This window comes from Lytechinus pictus, chromosome 2 (assembly GCF_037042905.1).
Source record: "Lytechinus pictus isolate F3 Inbred chromosome 2, Lp3.0, whole genome shotgun sequence".
Classification (NCBI taxonomy): Eukaryota; Metazoa; Echinodermata; class Echinoidea; order Temnopleuroida; family Toxopneustidae; genus Lytechinus; species Lytechinus pictus.
Genome location: NC_087246.1, coordinates 44,938,278 through 44,953,507, shown reverse-complemented (window position 1 = coordinate 44,953,507; position 15,230 = coordinate 44,938,278). Strand labels below are relative to the sequence as shown.

Sequence of the window (15,230 nt, the reverse complement as noted above, 5' to 3'; positions counted from 1 at the left end):
AATACATTCATTATCAAATTCATATCAAATTCTAACCAGATTTAGATTGTCTAACATTAATTTTAAATTCCCAGGCCTTGAATAAAAACTTATGTTTGACTTTAATACAGTAGTAAATACTAGTAGTATACTTTCTTCATGTTCTAATTTAATACTTTGAATTTCATATTGCAAACTAATTCTGTGACTGTTCACAATGTACATAAAATATGTCAAAGTCTTGAAAGTCAGTTTTATTTCTAGTACAGAATTAACTAAGAGTTTCTATTTACAGACCTGTAGATAATCATGAATGCATTATAGGCCTAAACTAAGTGAATCCGATGAAGAAATGCCAATCGTTGAGACTAATTGTCATTAGATAATGCTCTGGAATACATTTTGATATCGTATTGAACATGGATAATTGAGAACAAGGAGAAACCTTGAGCCCTCGACCTCCATAGGAAATTAAATTCATAGATAGGTAGCTATTACTTAAAATAATTTGAAACAGGCCTGTTTAGGATTCAATTAGAGAAATTGTTATCAGAAATAAGGCCCTAATAGCCATGGCAGCTTGATTTTAATTTTTCTTTTCCCCTATTTTAAAAATGATGAAATAAGAATGTGACAAATCGATAGATTAGTTTGTATCGAGAAGTGAGAAGAAATAGTAAGAAAAGTTCTAGATTGAAATTTAATTCAAACCACATCTACAAAAACACAACAAAATGATATTAATGTTATTTCTTTGTCAAATTTATGAGTGCTCCAGGGTTTGATTTTTTTTTACAAGTTGTACCACAAATCTCAAGAAAGAACATTGGAAAGCACAGTTAAACTTGTGGAAAGAGACCATGTGCACAATCATGAGAGACAAAAAATGTCAATATAGGCAAGATGGTTTTCGCAGATAAATTTATGTGGTACGAGCTACTGTACATGCTCCAATTTAAGAACTAAGGATAAACATACAAATGTCTTTATTGGCAGGTTTTCTTGATCTTGTGCATGCTCATGTTACTCAAATTGTAAACCTTATAATGGACTGACCATTATACTGTGAAAATTACAAATACCAGTATTGAAAAGTTTTCTCTGCAAGAAAGATAAATCAGATCTTGGACTGGTTGGATTTTCTTACAAGCTCTCCTATTAGAAACAATTTTTAAATTTCAAAATCAAACAGAGTATATTGTCTTTAAAGGACAAGTCCACCCCAACAAAAAATTGATTTGAATAAAAAGAGAATAATCCAACAAACATAACACTGAAAGTTTCATTAAAATCGGATGTAGAATAAGAAAATTATGACATTTTAAAGTTTTGCTTAATTTCATAAAACGGTTATATGCACATCCTGATCGGTATGCAAATGAGGAGACCTATGACGTCATCTACTCACTATTTCTTTTGTATTTTAGTTTTTCATGAAATATTCTAATTTTCTCCTGATTGTCAAGTGAAACAACGATTTATTCCCCCCTGAACATGTGGAATAAGCATTGTTCGATACTATATGGTTCAGTCAAGTCAGTCCTTATTGTCAAATCTGTAAAAAATGAAATATATTGTTCAAATAATAAACAAAAGAAGTGAGTGAGGGACATCATCGACTGTCTCATTTGCATGTCACTGAGTTGTGCATATCAATGTTTTGTGAAAAATAAACGAAACTTTAAAATGTCATAACGTTCTTATTTTACATCCGATTTTGATGAAATTTTCAGTGTTATGCTAGTTTGATTTTTCTCTATTTATTCAAATCAACATTTTTCTAGGGTGGACTTGATCTTTAAGGACAGGTTGGTTTTCTTGAAGTTGAAACCTTTCTTCAAGTACAGTTGTACACTAGGTACAATTTTCATGGAACACAGAGAAAATAGCATTATTTCTTCTCGCTTCTCTGTTTTAATAAGGAGTTAGATATCTTATTGGTCTTATTTTGTACTTTAGTGTATCTTTGTAATGATGCGATCGATGCAGTTTGGTCAGAATTCTACCATTTTCAATATCCAAATTTTTAAGTGTACAATGTTCTTTGCTGTGTGTGACTGTGACCTGTGATTATGAGGTTTTCTATAGTTTAATTACTATCACATTTGATTAGTGTGTTAAATCTTCTGCATGTGTATATTGTGGAGTGGTTTTTGTATAATACACTTTTTGTGGTCAAAATTTTACTACATGAAATCTTAAGGGTAGGATGCAAGTTTAAGTTCAATCAAGCAATCATTGTCAAGTTGTATTGGAAAAGTATTCATTTGATTGTGATGATTCTGGATCTTGGCAAGTTGTGGTAAAAATTCTGCACAATGGTTCTTAGTTCAAGGATTATCCAAATAAGGATGAATTGATAATTAATAGGTCCCGAAATCAAAGAATAATATGTTTTCTGACGGAATTTTCAGATTTAATTGTTATTAATAAATGCAATATTTGCAAATGGCAGTGTGATACGAAATATGAAATCTTAATCTTGTGCAGCTTCATATTGGCAACAAAAATATTATGGCCTAGTCTTTTCACACACCACGCCCCAGCAGATAAAAGTATCCATGATCTACCCAAAGCTTTATCTTCATCAGCAAAAGATCACGTTTCAGTCAGGTTCATATTAACTGACCTTTAGATATATCAGGAGCAACATTCACTGATTGATAGCGTGCATTATAAAGGGACATATATTCAGTGTAGGGTAGTGTAGGGAGCAGATCATTGCACATCTAATTGCTAAATGGGCTCTAAATTGACAGGAATGGATAGTGAAGAGGGTTTTACCATGGGTGAGAAATCAATCCTGGCTTGTTTTCACTTTGAGTGCAGGGCAAATAGGTGAGATTGGGTTGGCTGTTTGCTTCTGTTTCAGGGATGGGGTTGCAACTTTATAATATTGGGGTGCTTCTCATGGTTACATTTCAAGGGGTGGGGTTGCAAACTTGTAATTTTATTATATTTGGGTGCTTCTTATGGTTACAATGAGTAGTAATTTACTGTGCTCCCCCCCCCCCCCCGAAATAAGAATTTGTAAAAACAAATTTACCAAGACCTTATGAACCATGATGACAGTGTCATATTGTTCAAAGTTCACAAGTTTGGCTTTTGGACTGGAAAAAAAAAATTAAATGCATTCTCATTCCTCAACTTGTAAGAATATTTACTGGCTACACTGCATCTACAAAATGTACAACAAGTACTTGACTTCATATCATCAATATTAATGTACAATATACCAAAGGCTTACCGGTAATTGTGCCTGTTAATATCAAAGATTGAGCCCTTCTAGCATGACTATTTATTACAACATCCTTATTCTTATTGCAACTTGAGTTATGTTTTGTTGTTTAGCATGCTGTTGCAATACACTGTATCTTTGTATGCCAATCATTCATATGTATTTATTTCATTCTCTCCACCCTCTGAACATACATGTATACCCCCCCCCCCTTTCGCACTCGCCATCTGTCTTTGTCTCTGTATCTCTCTGTCCCTCTCTGTCATTTTACTGCCACTCAACCTCCTTTCTCCCATTCTCCATTCCACCATCCTCTCTCCCTTCTTCCTTTCACTCATCCATGGCATGTTTTCCTTCCTCATCTGTCCCCCCTTCTCTCTCTCTTTCTCTCTCTCCATTTCTCTTTTCACCTTCCTCTGTTTCTCTCCTCGTGTCTCTTCCTATTTCGCTTAACGTTGTAGGTAAATTTGGAGAGGAGTTACGTCTTCAGGAACTCAAAGAAATCCTACAATGGCGTCCCAATCATGGCAGCTAACATGGACACTGTGGGCAATTTTGAAATGGCCAAGGCTCTAGCAAGTGTAAGTTCATTTTTTCAAAGCCGAGACAAGTAGACCTGGGGCCTGTAACACAAAGCTTAGCAATCATCATAGAACACTTTTTTTTACGATTGATTGCATTGACTACAATATACAATCAATCGTGAAAATCAAGCGTATAATTAATTGCTAAACTTTGTGTTATGGGCCCCTGGACCAGTCATTCAGTTCGAAGTATTGATTTAGTAAGTATTTTACTTTAATAGCATTTTACTTGGCTAAGTAATGCCTACAATTGTATTCAGATCACATGTAAGTATTTTACTCTATTAAGCCAAATTTAAGCAAATAACTTTCACTAATAACCACTGTGACGTCATAAAGTTTGAAATAAATTATATGCAATGCATATATCCAACTGTGACTCTGTGCATGGCTGTGTGAGATACACAGATAAATACAGTGTTCAGATTATCCCCCACTTTCTGGCCATAGCCCGGCTATATGTTAAATTGTTAATTATATTAAGTACATGTATAGTGGGTTACTATTATGGGAGATAAGATGACAATGTTGTTGAATTATTATTAAAGGTAAAAGACAGTAGTTGCAGCAAACAACAGTTTCATGAGAAAGTCTTTTGAATCAAGGTTAATTGTCAAAATATCATACATTTAGATCTGGTATAAAATAATGTAAACATATCTTTATAAAATCATGAAACCTTAGCTCAAATTGGTAATTTTGATGATCACTAATACAGAAAAGCATATATGGGACAGTGTATTAATATTGCTTCGAAAAATACCTGACATTTGATAGAATTCCATGCTTATTTTGCCCATTTCACAGCAATTACACATTTTCTTTCAGAGCTATTTGGCACATATTTTTTATTTATACATACATGTATAAACACTTTGGTGGTAATTTCATTGGGTACTGTTAGAAGTCATTTTGACATCGTTACCACAACTGGTATTTATCTATTTTGCATATTTTTATTTATTAATTTCATTGTATTTGTTTTCTTACAGCATGGTCTGTTTTCGTGCATCCACAAACATTATTCTGTCCAAGACTGGGTTGATTTCGCTACCAACAATCCAGAGACACTGAAGGTAAGATTTTTATCTGGACATCTGGGCCTTGTTGCTTAAAAGTTACCATTATGGTAACTTTGCCACGCAATGGTAACTTGCATGGAATCTGGATTTAGATTGGCTGTTGATCATCATTACCATGGTAGCTACCATTGGATGGCAAAGTTACCATGATAGTAACTTTTATCCAACGGGGCTGAGGAAAAAATATATTCTTTTCATTTTAAAAAGAGAGTTTGTATTTAAAGGGATGGTCCGGGCTGAAAATATTTATATCTACATAAATAGAGTAAAATTTACAGAGCAAAATGCCGAAAATTTCATCAAAATCTGATAACAAATAGCCACATTATTGAATTTCAAAGTTTTGCAATATATTGTGAAAACAGTTGTCTGCACATCGTCATGAATTTTCATTAGATGGAATGATGATGTCATTTCCCCACTTTCCCTTTTCTTATGTTATCGCATGAAATTATAATTGTTTAATGTGTGAATGATATATCTCCCTTGTAATCATTTGTTCTTCCACTATTTTGGGTTCTTGAAGGAAAATTTTTGAATAAACCTAATTTCATATAATATAATACAAAAGAACCAGTGGGGATATGACATCAGTTTGCTTATTGAATATTCATGAAGACATGCCTCAAACTGTTTCACCGGAATAATGCAAATCTTTAAAATGCCATAACTTTGTTATTCCTTGTCCGATTTTGATCAAGTTTTCAGTGTTTTGTTTGTATGATTTTTCTTGATCTGTTTATATCATATTAGTTTCAGCTTGGAGTACCCCTTTAACCCAGTAGCAAGTGATACGTGATGGGGGCTCTTTTGAATATTTTAGGGACAATCTGAAGATATGCCTAAAGAGTTTATTTTGACAGACATCTGTTTATTCATTTATTGTTAAAGTCTTGAGCCTGTAATGTATCTTTTTATCCTGCACTTTATTGCAATGCCATTAATTTGCTGTGAAGCGCCTTTAGAATCTAATTAAGGAGGAAATTGCAATATTAATTATCCATCATTATTATTATTACTGTGGGGGCAAGTAGACCTATTAAAGCTATTCTCCAGAAGTCTCATGAAAGTTGTCGGTTGTGTTGACAAGTTGTTATCCTTCCCTCAGCCAATTAAACCATGGATGGTTATCAGATCTGACAACTTGTCAGACTGTGACAAATTTTGGAAAATGCTTTAATACCAGGTTTATTCAAATCCAAAGATTAATCAAATGTTTACTTGGCATTACATGGAGATATATTATGAATTTCTTTTTCTGTTGATGCCCATGAAATGTGGTTTGATTTAAATTTTTTGATATCTGAGTTACCTCATTTTTTAAGATTCGGTATAGGAATCACTAGATTACAGTTAGAAGCCACTAGTCCACAAGGGTATAGACTATACTATGGCATAAATCCCAATTCCAGTTTTTATAAATAATAGAACATAAATGTGTTGTTTTTGGTTATGGAACAAAGGCAACCTAAAATACGATGAAGCCTGGCTCAGTATTAAAGGTAATTAGAAGAAATCTCATCAATGAATATGCAGTAATACTCAAAGCTTGATCCGACCAATGCTTTGGTACGTTGCTTATAATTTACAGCAATCAACTAAGAACGGTAAGTGTGTGTTATTATAAGTCTTAAAATAAGTCTTTATATAATCCCCAGGTTTGACTTCTAGTTCTGCCTACTATATGTTGATTTCTGTCTTCTCAACTTGTGTATCTCTTCATGTTTTCTCACATAGCATGTAGCGGTTAGTTCTGGAACGTCGCAGAAGGATGCAGAGAAAGTGGCCGAGATCATCGCTGCCATACCGGCCATCCAGTACATCTGTCTTGACGTTGCCAATGGCTACTCAGAGGTCTTTGTCCAGACCGTCAAAGAGTTCAGGCAGAACTTTCCAGAGCATACCATTTTTGTGAGTGGAAAATGTTTTGTGAAATTGTCGGGATGGGCTTAAGAATGAAAAAGATAGAATTTTTCACTTGTGGAAATCTCATCGTAAAAGAATCTTTCTGATGTGTAACTTCCCTTCGTGCTTGATAAAAGCCATAATGTCCAGTTGAGTCATTGAATGATTGAATTGGTGAATTACGAATCATTCAGTATATGCAAGTGAGTAATTTCTTTTTCTTGTTATTTTTTCTAATCTGTTAGGCTGGTAACGTAGTAACAGGAGAGATGGTTGAAGAACTGCTTTTAGCTGGAGCTGATGTCATCAAGGTTGGAATTGGACCAGGTTAGTGAACTAGGCCCCGTTACAATGAAAGTGTGTTGAAGGTAATCCTTCCCAGGAACTCAAGAGGGCGTTATTGGGCGTACGTACATGTACGTGCTGCAGACACGCCAGCTGCCCATTGACACCAACGCTATCTGCAGTTGCCATGTTGAATGCCTAATTCTGAGGATTCGCAGTTCACATATGCTTTGGCTGCTGTTCGAAGATCTTGGCAGGTTGGCTCCGCCTTCTGCTTTGTGAAGTGACATCAGCAGATGTTTGTGCCAGTGCTGTTGTAGCCGATAGCATTGCAGCATTATTGACAGCTACATGCAAATTACACAATAGTCTTTGTAATGAAGATGGTGGCGAGTACAGCAAGTAACAGTGCCATCCAAAAGTGCCCTCTTGAGTCCCAGGGAGGGATTACCTTTAACTCCAGCTTGTCGACATCTCTATGGAAAGCCAAGGTGGACAATAATCGTCTGTGGAAAGTCTTGATGCTAATGTACTGCACTGGACGCATGGACTTCCAGAAATCTGCAATTTAAGAAGTGTGAAATTTCAAAAATTCCACAGGGTTCAGATGGAACAAAATGCTGCTTGCAAATTGGAGAAGATGCAGAATTTGCACACATCTTCTATTAAAAGACATGAATGGAAGCATATGTCTGTTCACAGATGATTATTGTCCAGCTTGGCTATCCATAGAGATGTCATTGAGCTAGAGTTGTGATGCATTTATGATTCATGCCCTGAACTTCGAAATCTTGTCATATACCCAAGTGCAATACTGATAGTCTTGATACATGTACCTCATTGATACAATCATAACTATTTCATGAATTTTTATTTAACAATTATGTCAAATGTACAATCTTTATTGAAAAATACATATATCTATCTATTCATTAAAAATAAGATGCATTGAGAAATGCTGTAAACCTTTTGGTAAATGTTATGTTTTTAAAGGTGAACATTCCATCATTCTAGTGGGCATGTGGTGTAAGACTACAAGATCAGAATGTTGCATCCTGGCTAAAGATACAGATCTAGAATCAAAGCATGTAGTTTAGATATAGAACTGATGGTGTTCAGAATGGCTGTAGTATACTGGCTTTAAAGTGTAGCATGTCTTTATGCTAATTTCTTTGGGATCTCAAATGGCATTTAGTTAAAAAAACACTGTTGCATCATGGGAGAGGAAAGGGGGGCACTCAACATTTCAGTTAAACCGGTGTACCAGCCTGCCTTTTGCATCCATTTTGTCATGACCACTAAAAATGATGTGCAAAAATGGTTCAATGATTACAAAGTGTAAAAAAAAAAAAGATTTCCCTGCACAAAATGTTTCCAAAACAGCAATGCAAATACTGTTACTTCAACATTTCTTCTTAGTGTATAGAATTTTAAAAAATACTGTTTTATCACATCCCTTGGTTATATCTACCGCAAGATTCTTCGTATTTGGAATATAATTTATTCCAAAACTGCAGTATGATCAATTTGATATATTTTTCTCACTTATTTGTAAGGTTCTGTGTGTACCACAAGGAAGAAAGCTGGTGTAGGCTACCCACAGCTCAGTGCTGTCATTGAGTGTGCAGACGCTGCTCATGGACTGAATGGACATATCATATCGGTAAATTGTAGTCTTTTCTCTGAGTATTTTACCATCTTTACTATTGAAATTGATTTTAATAAAGGGCTTTTCCAACTACTTTCATTGGACCAAACCACGAAAGTGTCAACATTATACCGAATGGTTACTGTCTTCCCATCTCATTACATATCAATGGTATACAAATAATGAATGTTCATGAGTGCAATGAACAGAATACTTCATGAGGGGAAAGATGAAATGATCCATTCAACAAGGCGTAGCCAAGTTGAATGGATCATTCATTTCATCTTTCACCAAATAAAGTATTCTGTCCGTTACACAAATGAAAAGTATACTCCTTATTTGGTTTATATGACACCTAAAGTTGGATTCTTTTTCATATGAAATATATAAATTTCGGTGCAAAATATTGTCATGCAGCAGTACATGCTCGGTCTGCTAATTATCGCGTACATGCAACATGCGCGTTGTTCAAACACGAGTGGTTTTGTGGTACCTGCTGTCTCGGTGTGCGTGCGCAATGGAAAAAAATCGTATATATCCAAAATTGCTTGATGAATGGATCTAAAATTGCACGGTTGATGACGTCATTGTAAAATGGGCTGAATGATCGATATCAAACAACCAATCAAATGACAGGGATCTATCTAGTTGTCATATAAAACACTATCCGATTACATTTACCATAAACTGATTGTAAGTACTGGTCATCAGATGATAGTAGGCAGGAAAGCATCGGGTAAAAAATGAATATTTCATTTTTGGGAGTTACCCTTCACAACCTACTGCCCAAATCAGCAACATTGAATAAGCTTTTATAATTGTAGTGACTGGCAATTTTCCAGGGCTAATGAGCATTTTGGGGGGCGAAATCGCCCCTAGCCCCCATTTATTATTTTTTTTCCCTATAGCATTTCCCAAAAATGGAATTAGATGAAGTAACCATCAAATTGAATGACTACTAGTATTAGAAAGAGTAATTATAGACAAAATGACACTGACTGGGAATGTAATGCGAACAAACAGACTTATTCAAGACAAAGCAGGATCGATTTTATCAACAAGGAATTCACCTATATAATCACCTCTCGTCCTGATGACTATTGACTTCGGCAACGATAATAAAGTAGCACTGGACACTTAAGAAACCAAGATAAATCTTGTAAAATGCCCTTTCTTTGAATCGATACAGGACGGCGGATGTACATGCCCCGGTGATGTTGTCAAAGCTTTTGGTAAATATTTATATTCTACAAGTTTCTTTATTTTTCGCTCTCTGTATATTCATTGTATAATGGCCCTTTTTTTAATGAAATTTGGACCTAAGGCCAATCAAGTGTCACTGATTAATTGGCTTTTGAGTTTCAGGTCACTTAATCAAGGTTAAAGATCATTTTGGGTCAATAAGCCTTAACCATGTAATACCATTACATCTAACTTGTGCAAAAATGCCAATTTGGATATATATGTGAAGATTTCCAAATAGTTAGTCTCAACAGCAATGTGTATTTGCTATTAGATCATTCTCCACAGAATAAAACCTCAAATTTATAATGAAGTACAGTCGAGGAACAGTTTGGTTTTAGGCATCAAATTTGTCCGAGGGAAGATAAATTCTGTATGACACTGCACAAGGATGTGTGCTTTATTGAGTACTCAAGCATTGATTGAAAGCCTAAAGAAATTTAATCTTGATGGTAATATAACATACATCTCGTATCTTAACTTCATTGGGAGCAGACAGCTGCCATCAAAATAAACAATAATAAAAGGTCTTCACTCCAAAAGATTGCAATTTTCATCCATTTTAAATGGAGTCGGGGAACACTTCATAGTAGAGGGTAATATTTGCTTTAAATTTGGGGGGGGGCAGGGGCATGCTCTATCTGTGCCCCCTCATGTGGATCTGCTTCTGATCATGTAGAATTGATGATCATTACTAAAAGTTGATTTGAAAAAAAAAACTTCTTATTCGTCCAAACTCTCAAGGTGCTGGAGCAGATTTTGTGATGCTGGGAGGAATGTTTTCAGGTCATGACCAGACAGAAGGTGAAGTGATAGAACGCAACGGGAAGAGAATGAAACTCTTCTATGGTATGAGCTCCGCAACGGCCATGAATAAACACGTCGGTGGAGTCGCAAACTACAGGTAGACCTCGGAGCAATGTATCAGAATACAGGGTGTCCGTGGGCATGTCAACAATCGGCAAAAAAATTTGAATTTTTGGCAAGATTTTATAACTCATTTGGGAAGCTCCACATGTGTGGATAAGATGGCATGCATATTAATTTGGAAACTATTTATATTAATACCCCCGCCAAACGAAGTTTGAAGGGGGGAAATACACTGTAGGAATCAGTGCACGGTCGATCAGTCCGTTGCAAGTCCTGCGCATCGAACTACTTTCTCAGTTTTTAACCAGTACTCATGAAACTTGGAATACATGTTGGTGTTGGGGTGAAGATGTGCAAGACACATTTTTTAGCATGTGTTTGAAATTGTGTTGCCATGGTAACGGTATATTTTGGAAAAAATAAGGTAAAAATTTTGCAGTTCAAACTCCTCCCTCAGTTTTAAACCAATTCTCATAAAATTGGGCACACACACTGGTTTGATGTAGAGATGTGCAAGATTTATTTTTTGTGTGTCAGAAATTGTGTTGCCATGGTAACGACATTATATGGCAAAAATTGGGTTAAAAAATTACAGTTTTAATTACTTCATCAATATTCAACCAGTTTCCATGAAATTTGGCTCACACATTGGTTTCGAGGTAAAGATGTGCGAGACACATTTTGTGTGCGTCGGAAATTGTGTTGGCATGGTAACATATGCCCCAAAGTAGGTAAATATCTTTCAGTTAGACAACTTGATTTAGTTTTCAACCAATTCTCATGAAATTTGGCTCACACATTGGTCTTGAGGCAAAGATGTGCAGGACATATTTTTTCATGTGTTGGAAATTGTGTTGCCATGGTAATAATATATTACATGTCAAAATTTAGGCAAAAATCTTGTGGTTTGAACTACTTCATCAGTTTTTAACCAATTCTCATTATATTTTGCTCACACATAGGTCTTGGGCTAAAAATGGGCAAGTCATACCTTTTTTCCATGTGTTGGAAACTGTTGCCATGGGATTAAAGTGTAGGGCGTGGGTATTAATCACCATCAGTAGTAGTTCTAGTTGATTCTGTTTCCAGCAAAAAAGATGGTTTCATTAGCTGGAAATGTTCGCAAGAAATTATGAAAAGTTTCTGAAATATTTGATAATTTCATTAGCATCCAAGCTCATCACAATGGGACTAAGTATGAAACATATTCCAGTTGAACTCATATTTGTATTTTGGGGCTCCAAATCCTACATATCAAGTAGTTTTAAATCATTATTTGTGAGAATACTAAAGATTTTCATCAGGAATCTCAGAAATCTTTCTATAAATTCCCTTCATCTATTGAATAAACATTTAACCAAGTTCCCTTATCGATGACTTTGTATTGGAAATTAATCTTTAAACAGAGCCAGTGAAGGGAAGACGGTCGAGGTTGCTTACAAGGGAGACGTGAATGTGACAATATTAGACATCTTGGGAGGTTTGCGCTCCGCCTGTACGTACGTTGGTGCCAGTAAGTTGAAGGAACTCGGTCGCCGCACAACGTTTATCCGCGTCACGCAACAAACCAACGATATATTTGGACATCAAACCTAATTCGTCCTGACTGATTCAGTATCTAGCTTCATGGTCATCATTATCATCCCTACTTGCTGCTGGGGGTCATAAAGCGGTTTGTAAAGTTACGCACAACTGAAACGAGTTCCTTGGTGCTATGTCAGTTACATAGGGAAATGTTATTTAGAAAGGGTCACCAGCCGTAACTTACGAACAGCTTTTAATATGAAACATCCACCAGATGTGCTTTTGGAAGTCTATTTATTTGTGGAGAAAAGTATTGGATACATATTCCCCACATATACATAGACTACCAGTAAATTGATTGCATACATTTAAAAAAATCTATCTGAGACATTTCTTGTGCCCTGGGGACCGTTTCATCAACATTTTTGTCTGACAAGTTGTCAGATCTGACATCTTTCCATGATTTTGATTGGCAGAGAGGCACTGTCCCTATGGTAACTGTCGGATCAAATGGGACTTGTCGGATAAAACGTCCGACAAGTCCTTTCATGAAACGCTCCCCTGGAGTACAAAAAATATGTTTTCTTTTCATTTATCTCAAACATGAGGCCATGGAAAACTGTATACTTTCCAACATTATATTTCATTTGATTGGTATTCATTTGATTATTATTCAAAACCTGATTCATGGTTAACTGAAATTTGGTAGATATATGTCTGGGCCCCGTTGTACAAAGATTTACGATTGATCCGATCAATCGTAACTCTATGGAAATCCATCAGTGTCATAATTTTTTCTACAGGAAATTTGCAAAATGTCCTTTGTAATCAAAGGATAATACTCCAAATTGTCAAGAAATCAATGAATTTATGGATATGGACTCATATCTAGAATTTTTTTTGAACAAACATGCATTTCATATGTTGACTTTGCTGGCTTTCCATAGTTGCGATTGATTGGATCAATCGTAACTCTTTGTACAACGGGGCCCTGGTATTACATTAGTATCCAATTGTGTTTTAGGGCATAGATAAATTATGTGGATAGTCACATCTTTGTTTTTTAGTATTTTCTTAAAATCATCATTTAACTGTAAACTGTTTGAGTTTGAGCCCCCGCGTGATGTTTGCAGTTGACCGACGACCACCTCGTTTTGTAATCACATATTAGCTCAAGAAAGGTAATATACATCACTGAACTTTGTGTACAAAATAATGGAGAATACACATTTTTCAAAATTGCCACTAACAAATAATTTGACATCCTAAGCCATTTGAATCATACTTTTAATTTTCGTTTGATTAATCCATGAAGCAAAGTATAATGGGGAAATGGGTGTCAGAAGTACAGAGAGTAATGTTAATTTTATTCACTGGAATTTCTATTGTATATGTTTCCTTTGTCCTTTTTATTCTGGTTGTTAATATTTGAAATGTGTACATATGTGTCAATTATTGAGCTAGGGGTGGTTGAAATAGTCACCTATATAATATTTGTCAAATGTAAATCATTGTTGCTCCATTTGGTGGGTGTTTCATAAAGCTGTTCGTAAAGTTACGAAAGACTTTACGCACGACTGGAACATGTTCCTAGGTCATAACTCAATTACATCTAGATGATCTAGGGATATCACATAGCACAAGAAAGGATCACCAGTCGTGCGTAAAGTCATTCGTATCTTACAAACAGCTTTATGAAACACCCACCAGGGTTGCAGTCCTATTGTTGACTCGCAAAGCACATCTTCTTTTTGTCTCGCCTGTATGAAGTTTAACAGAGACATAGTGATCACTTTTCCTGTTCGTCTGTTGATCTGTTAGTCTGTTCCAAAATGTTCAAGTTTTTGTTAAACTTGCTTTCATTTTTTCATTTCTGCATCAATTATGATCATACTTGTTATATATGATCCTTGGGTAAGAGTAGGACCACATGTGTGTCCAAGAGAATGATAGGGTCAAAGGTCATCTAGGGGTCAAAAGGTCAAATGATATGAGGTCATGATCACCTTTTTTGAAGTTTTTGTATTTCAGTCACAGCAACTGATTGAAGAAATCGCGTAATAGTCTGGAACAGGTTTTTGCCGCTGATGTGACTATGGCATCGCTAAGAACGATATCAACAGAGAATTGTGTGCTTGAAGAAAATGCCCATGACAAGTACTTGTATTGACTGTATTCATTCCTATACCGTTATGTATGCTGTGTCTTTCACAAGAATAAATTGATCATTTGTTGTACCGCAGTGTGCAAACTGTGCACTGGGTATGTTGCTTTGTATATTGAATACACACCATTTTAAACCAAAGGAAAAAAGATAGTAAGTAGAGGTGATATTGTTTTAATGGAAAGTGAAATGATTATTATGATCATATATAAAGTGAAGATGGTTATCACATGTTCAAGTCATCTGAGTTTATGAGTTCTTTAATAGATCATATAGGCTGAAATTAAAAAGAAGTTCAGAAGATAGTTCTGTAACACTAAATATCATGTATTGTTCCCCCCCCCCCATGTGCATGTAACAAGGCATTCTAAATACGTGTAAATAAATGATTGCAAGCATTGGAATGTGTATTTTACCACCCGTAATACAATGCGAGTTTTAATTCATGCATTCAGCTCTCATAACTCTCCTCTGCAGGTTAATGATCACCGTATCTTTGAATAAAAATGAATCACGGAATGAGAAAACAGAAGCAATGCCTCCTTGTTTCTCATGAATTTGCTCTTGTTATTGAAACGGACTTGCATTTCAGAGATATAGCATATCATCATTATATTCCTTAAGTTGAGAATATTTTAGTTTTGATGAAAGCAGAATAAAATGAGAGAAAATATTGGTAAAGGTTTTATTGAAATCTGTTAAAGAATAA

General features: G+C 35.4%; 1 protein-coding gene across 2 annotated transcripts in view; it reads left to right on the top strand.

Moving 5' to 3' along the window:
- The window catches only part of LOC129254190 (GMP reductase 1-like), a 15,966-nt gene extending 736 nt beyond the window's left edge, over nucleotides 1–15,230 (top strand). For both annotated transcript variants that reach the window (XM_064094882.1, XM_064094883.1), the window contains exons 2-9: nucleotides 3,679–3,798; nucleotides 4,794–4,877; nucleotides 6,621–6,794; nucleotides 7,034–7,115; nucleotides 8,630–8,736; nucleotides 9,911–9,953; nucleotides 10,708–10,867; nucleotides 12,240–15,230. In XM_064094882.1, the coding sequence (XP_063950952.1) occupies nucleotides 3,679–3,798; nucleotides 4,794–4,877; nucleotides 6,621–6,794; nucleotides 7,034–7,115; nucleotides 8,630–8,736; nucleotides 9,911–9,953; nucleotides 10,708–10,867; nucleotides 12,240–12,429 (960 nt within the window). In that variant the 3' untranslated portion in view covers nucleotides 12,430–15,230. The remainder of the gene's footprint in view (nucleotides 1–3,678; nucleotides 3,799–4,793; nucleotides 4,878–6,620; nucleotides 6,795–7,033; nucleotides 7,116–8,629; nucleotides 8,737–9,910; nucleotides 9,954–10,707; nucleotides 10,868–12,239) is intronic.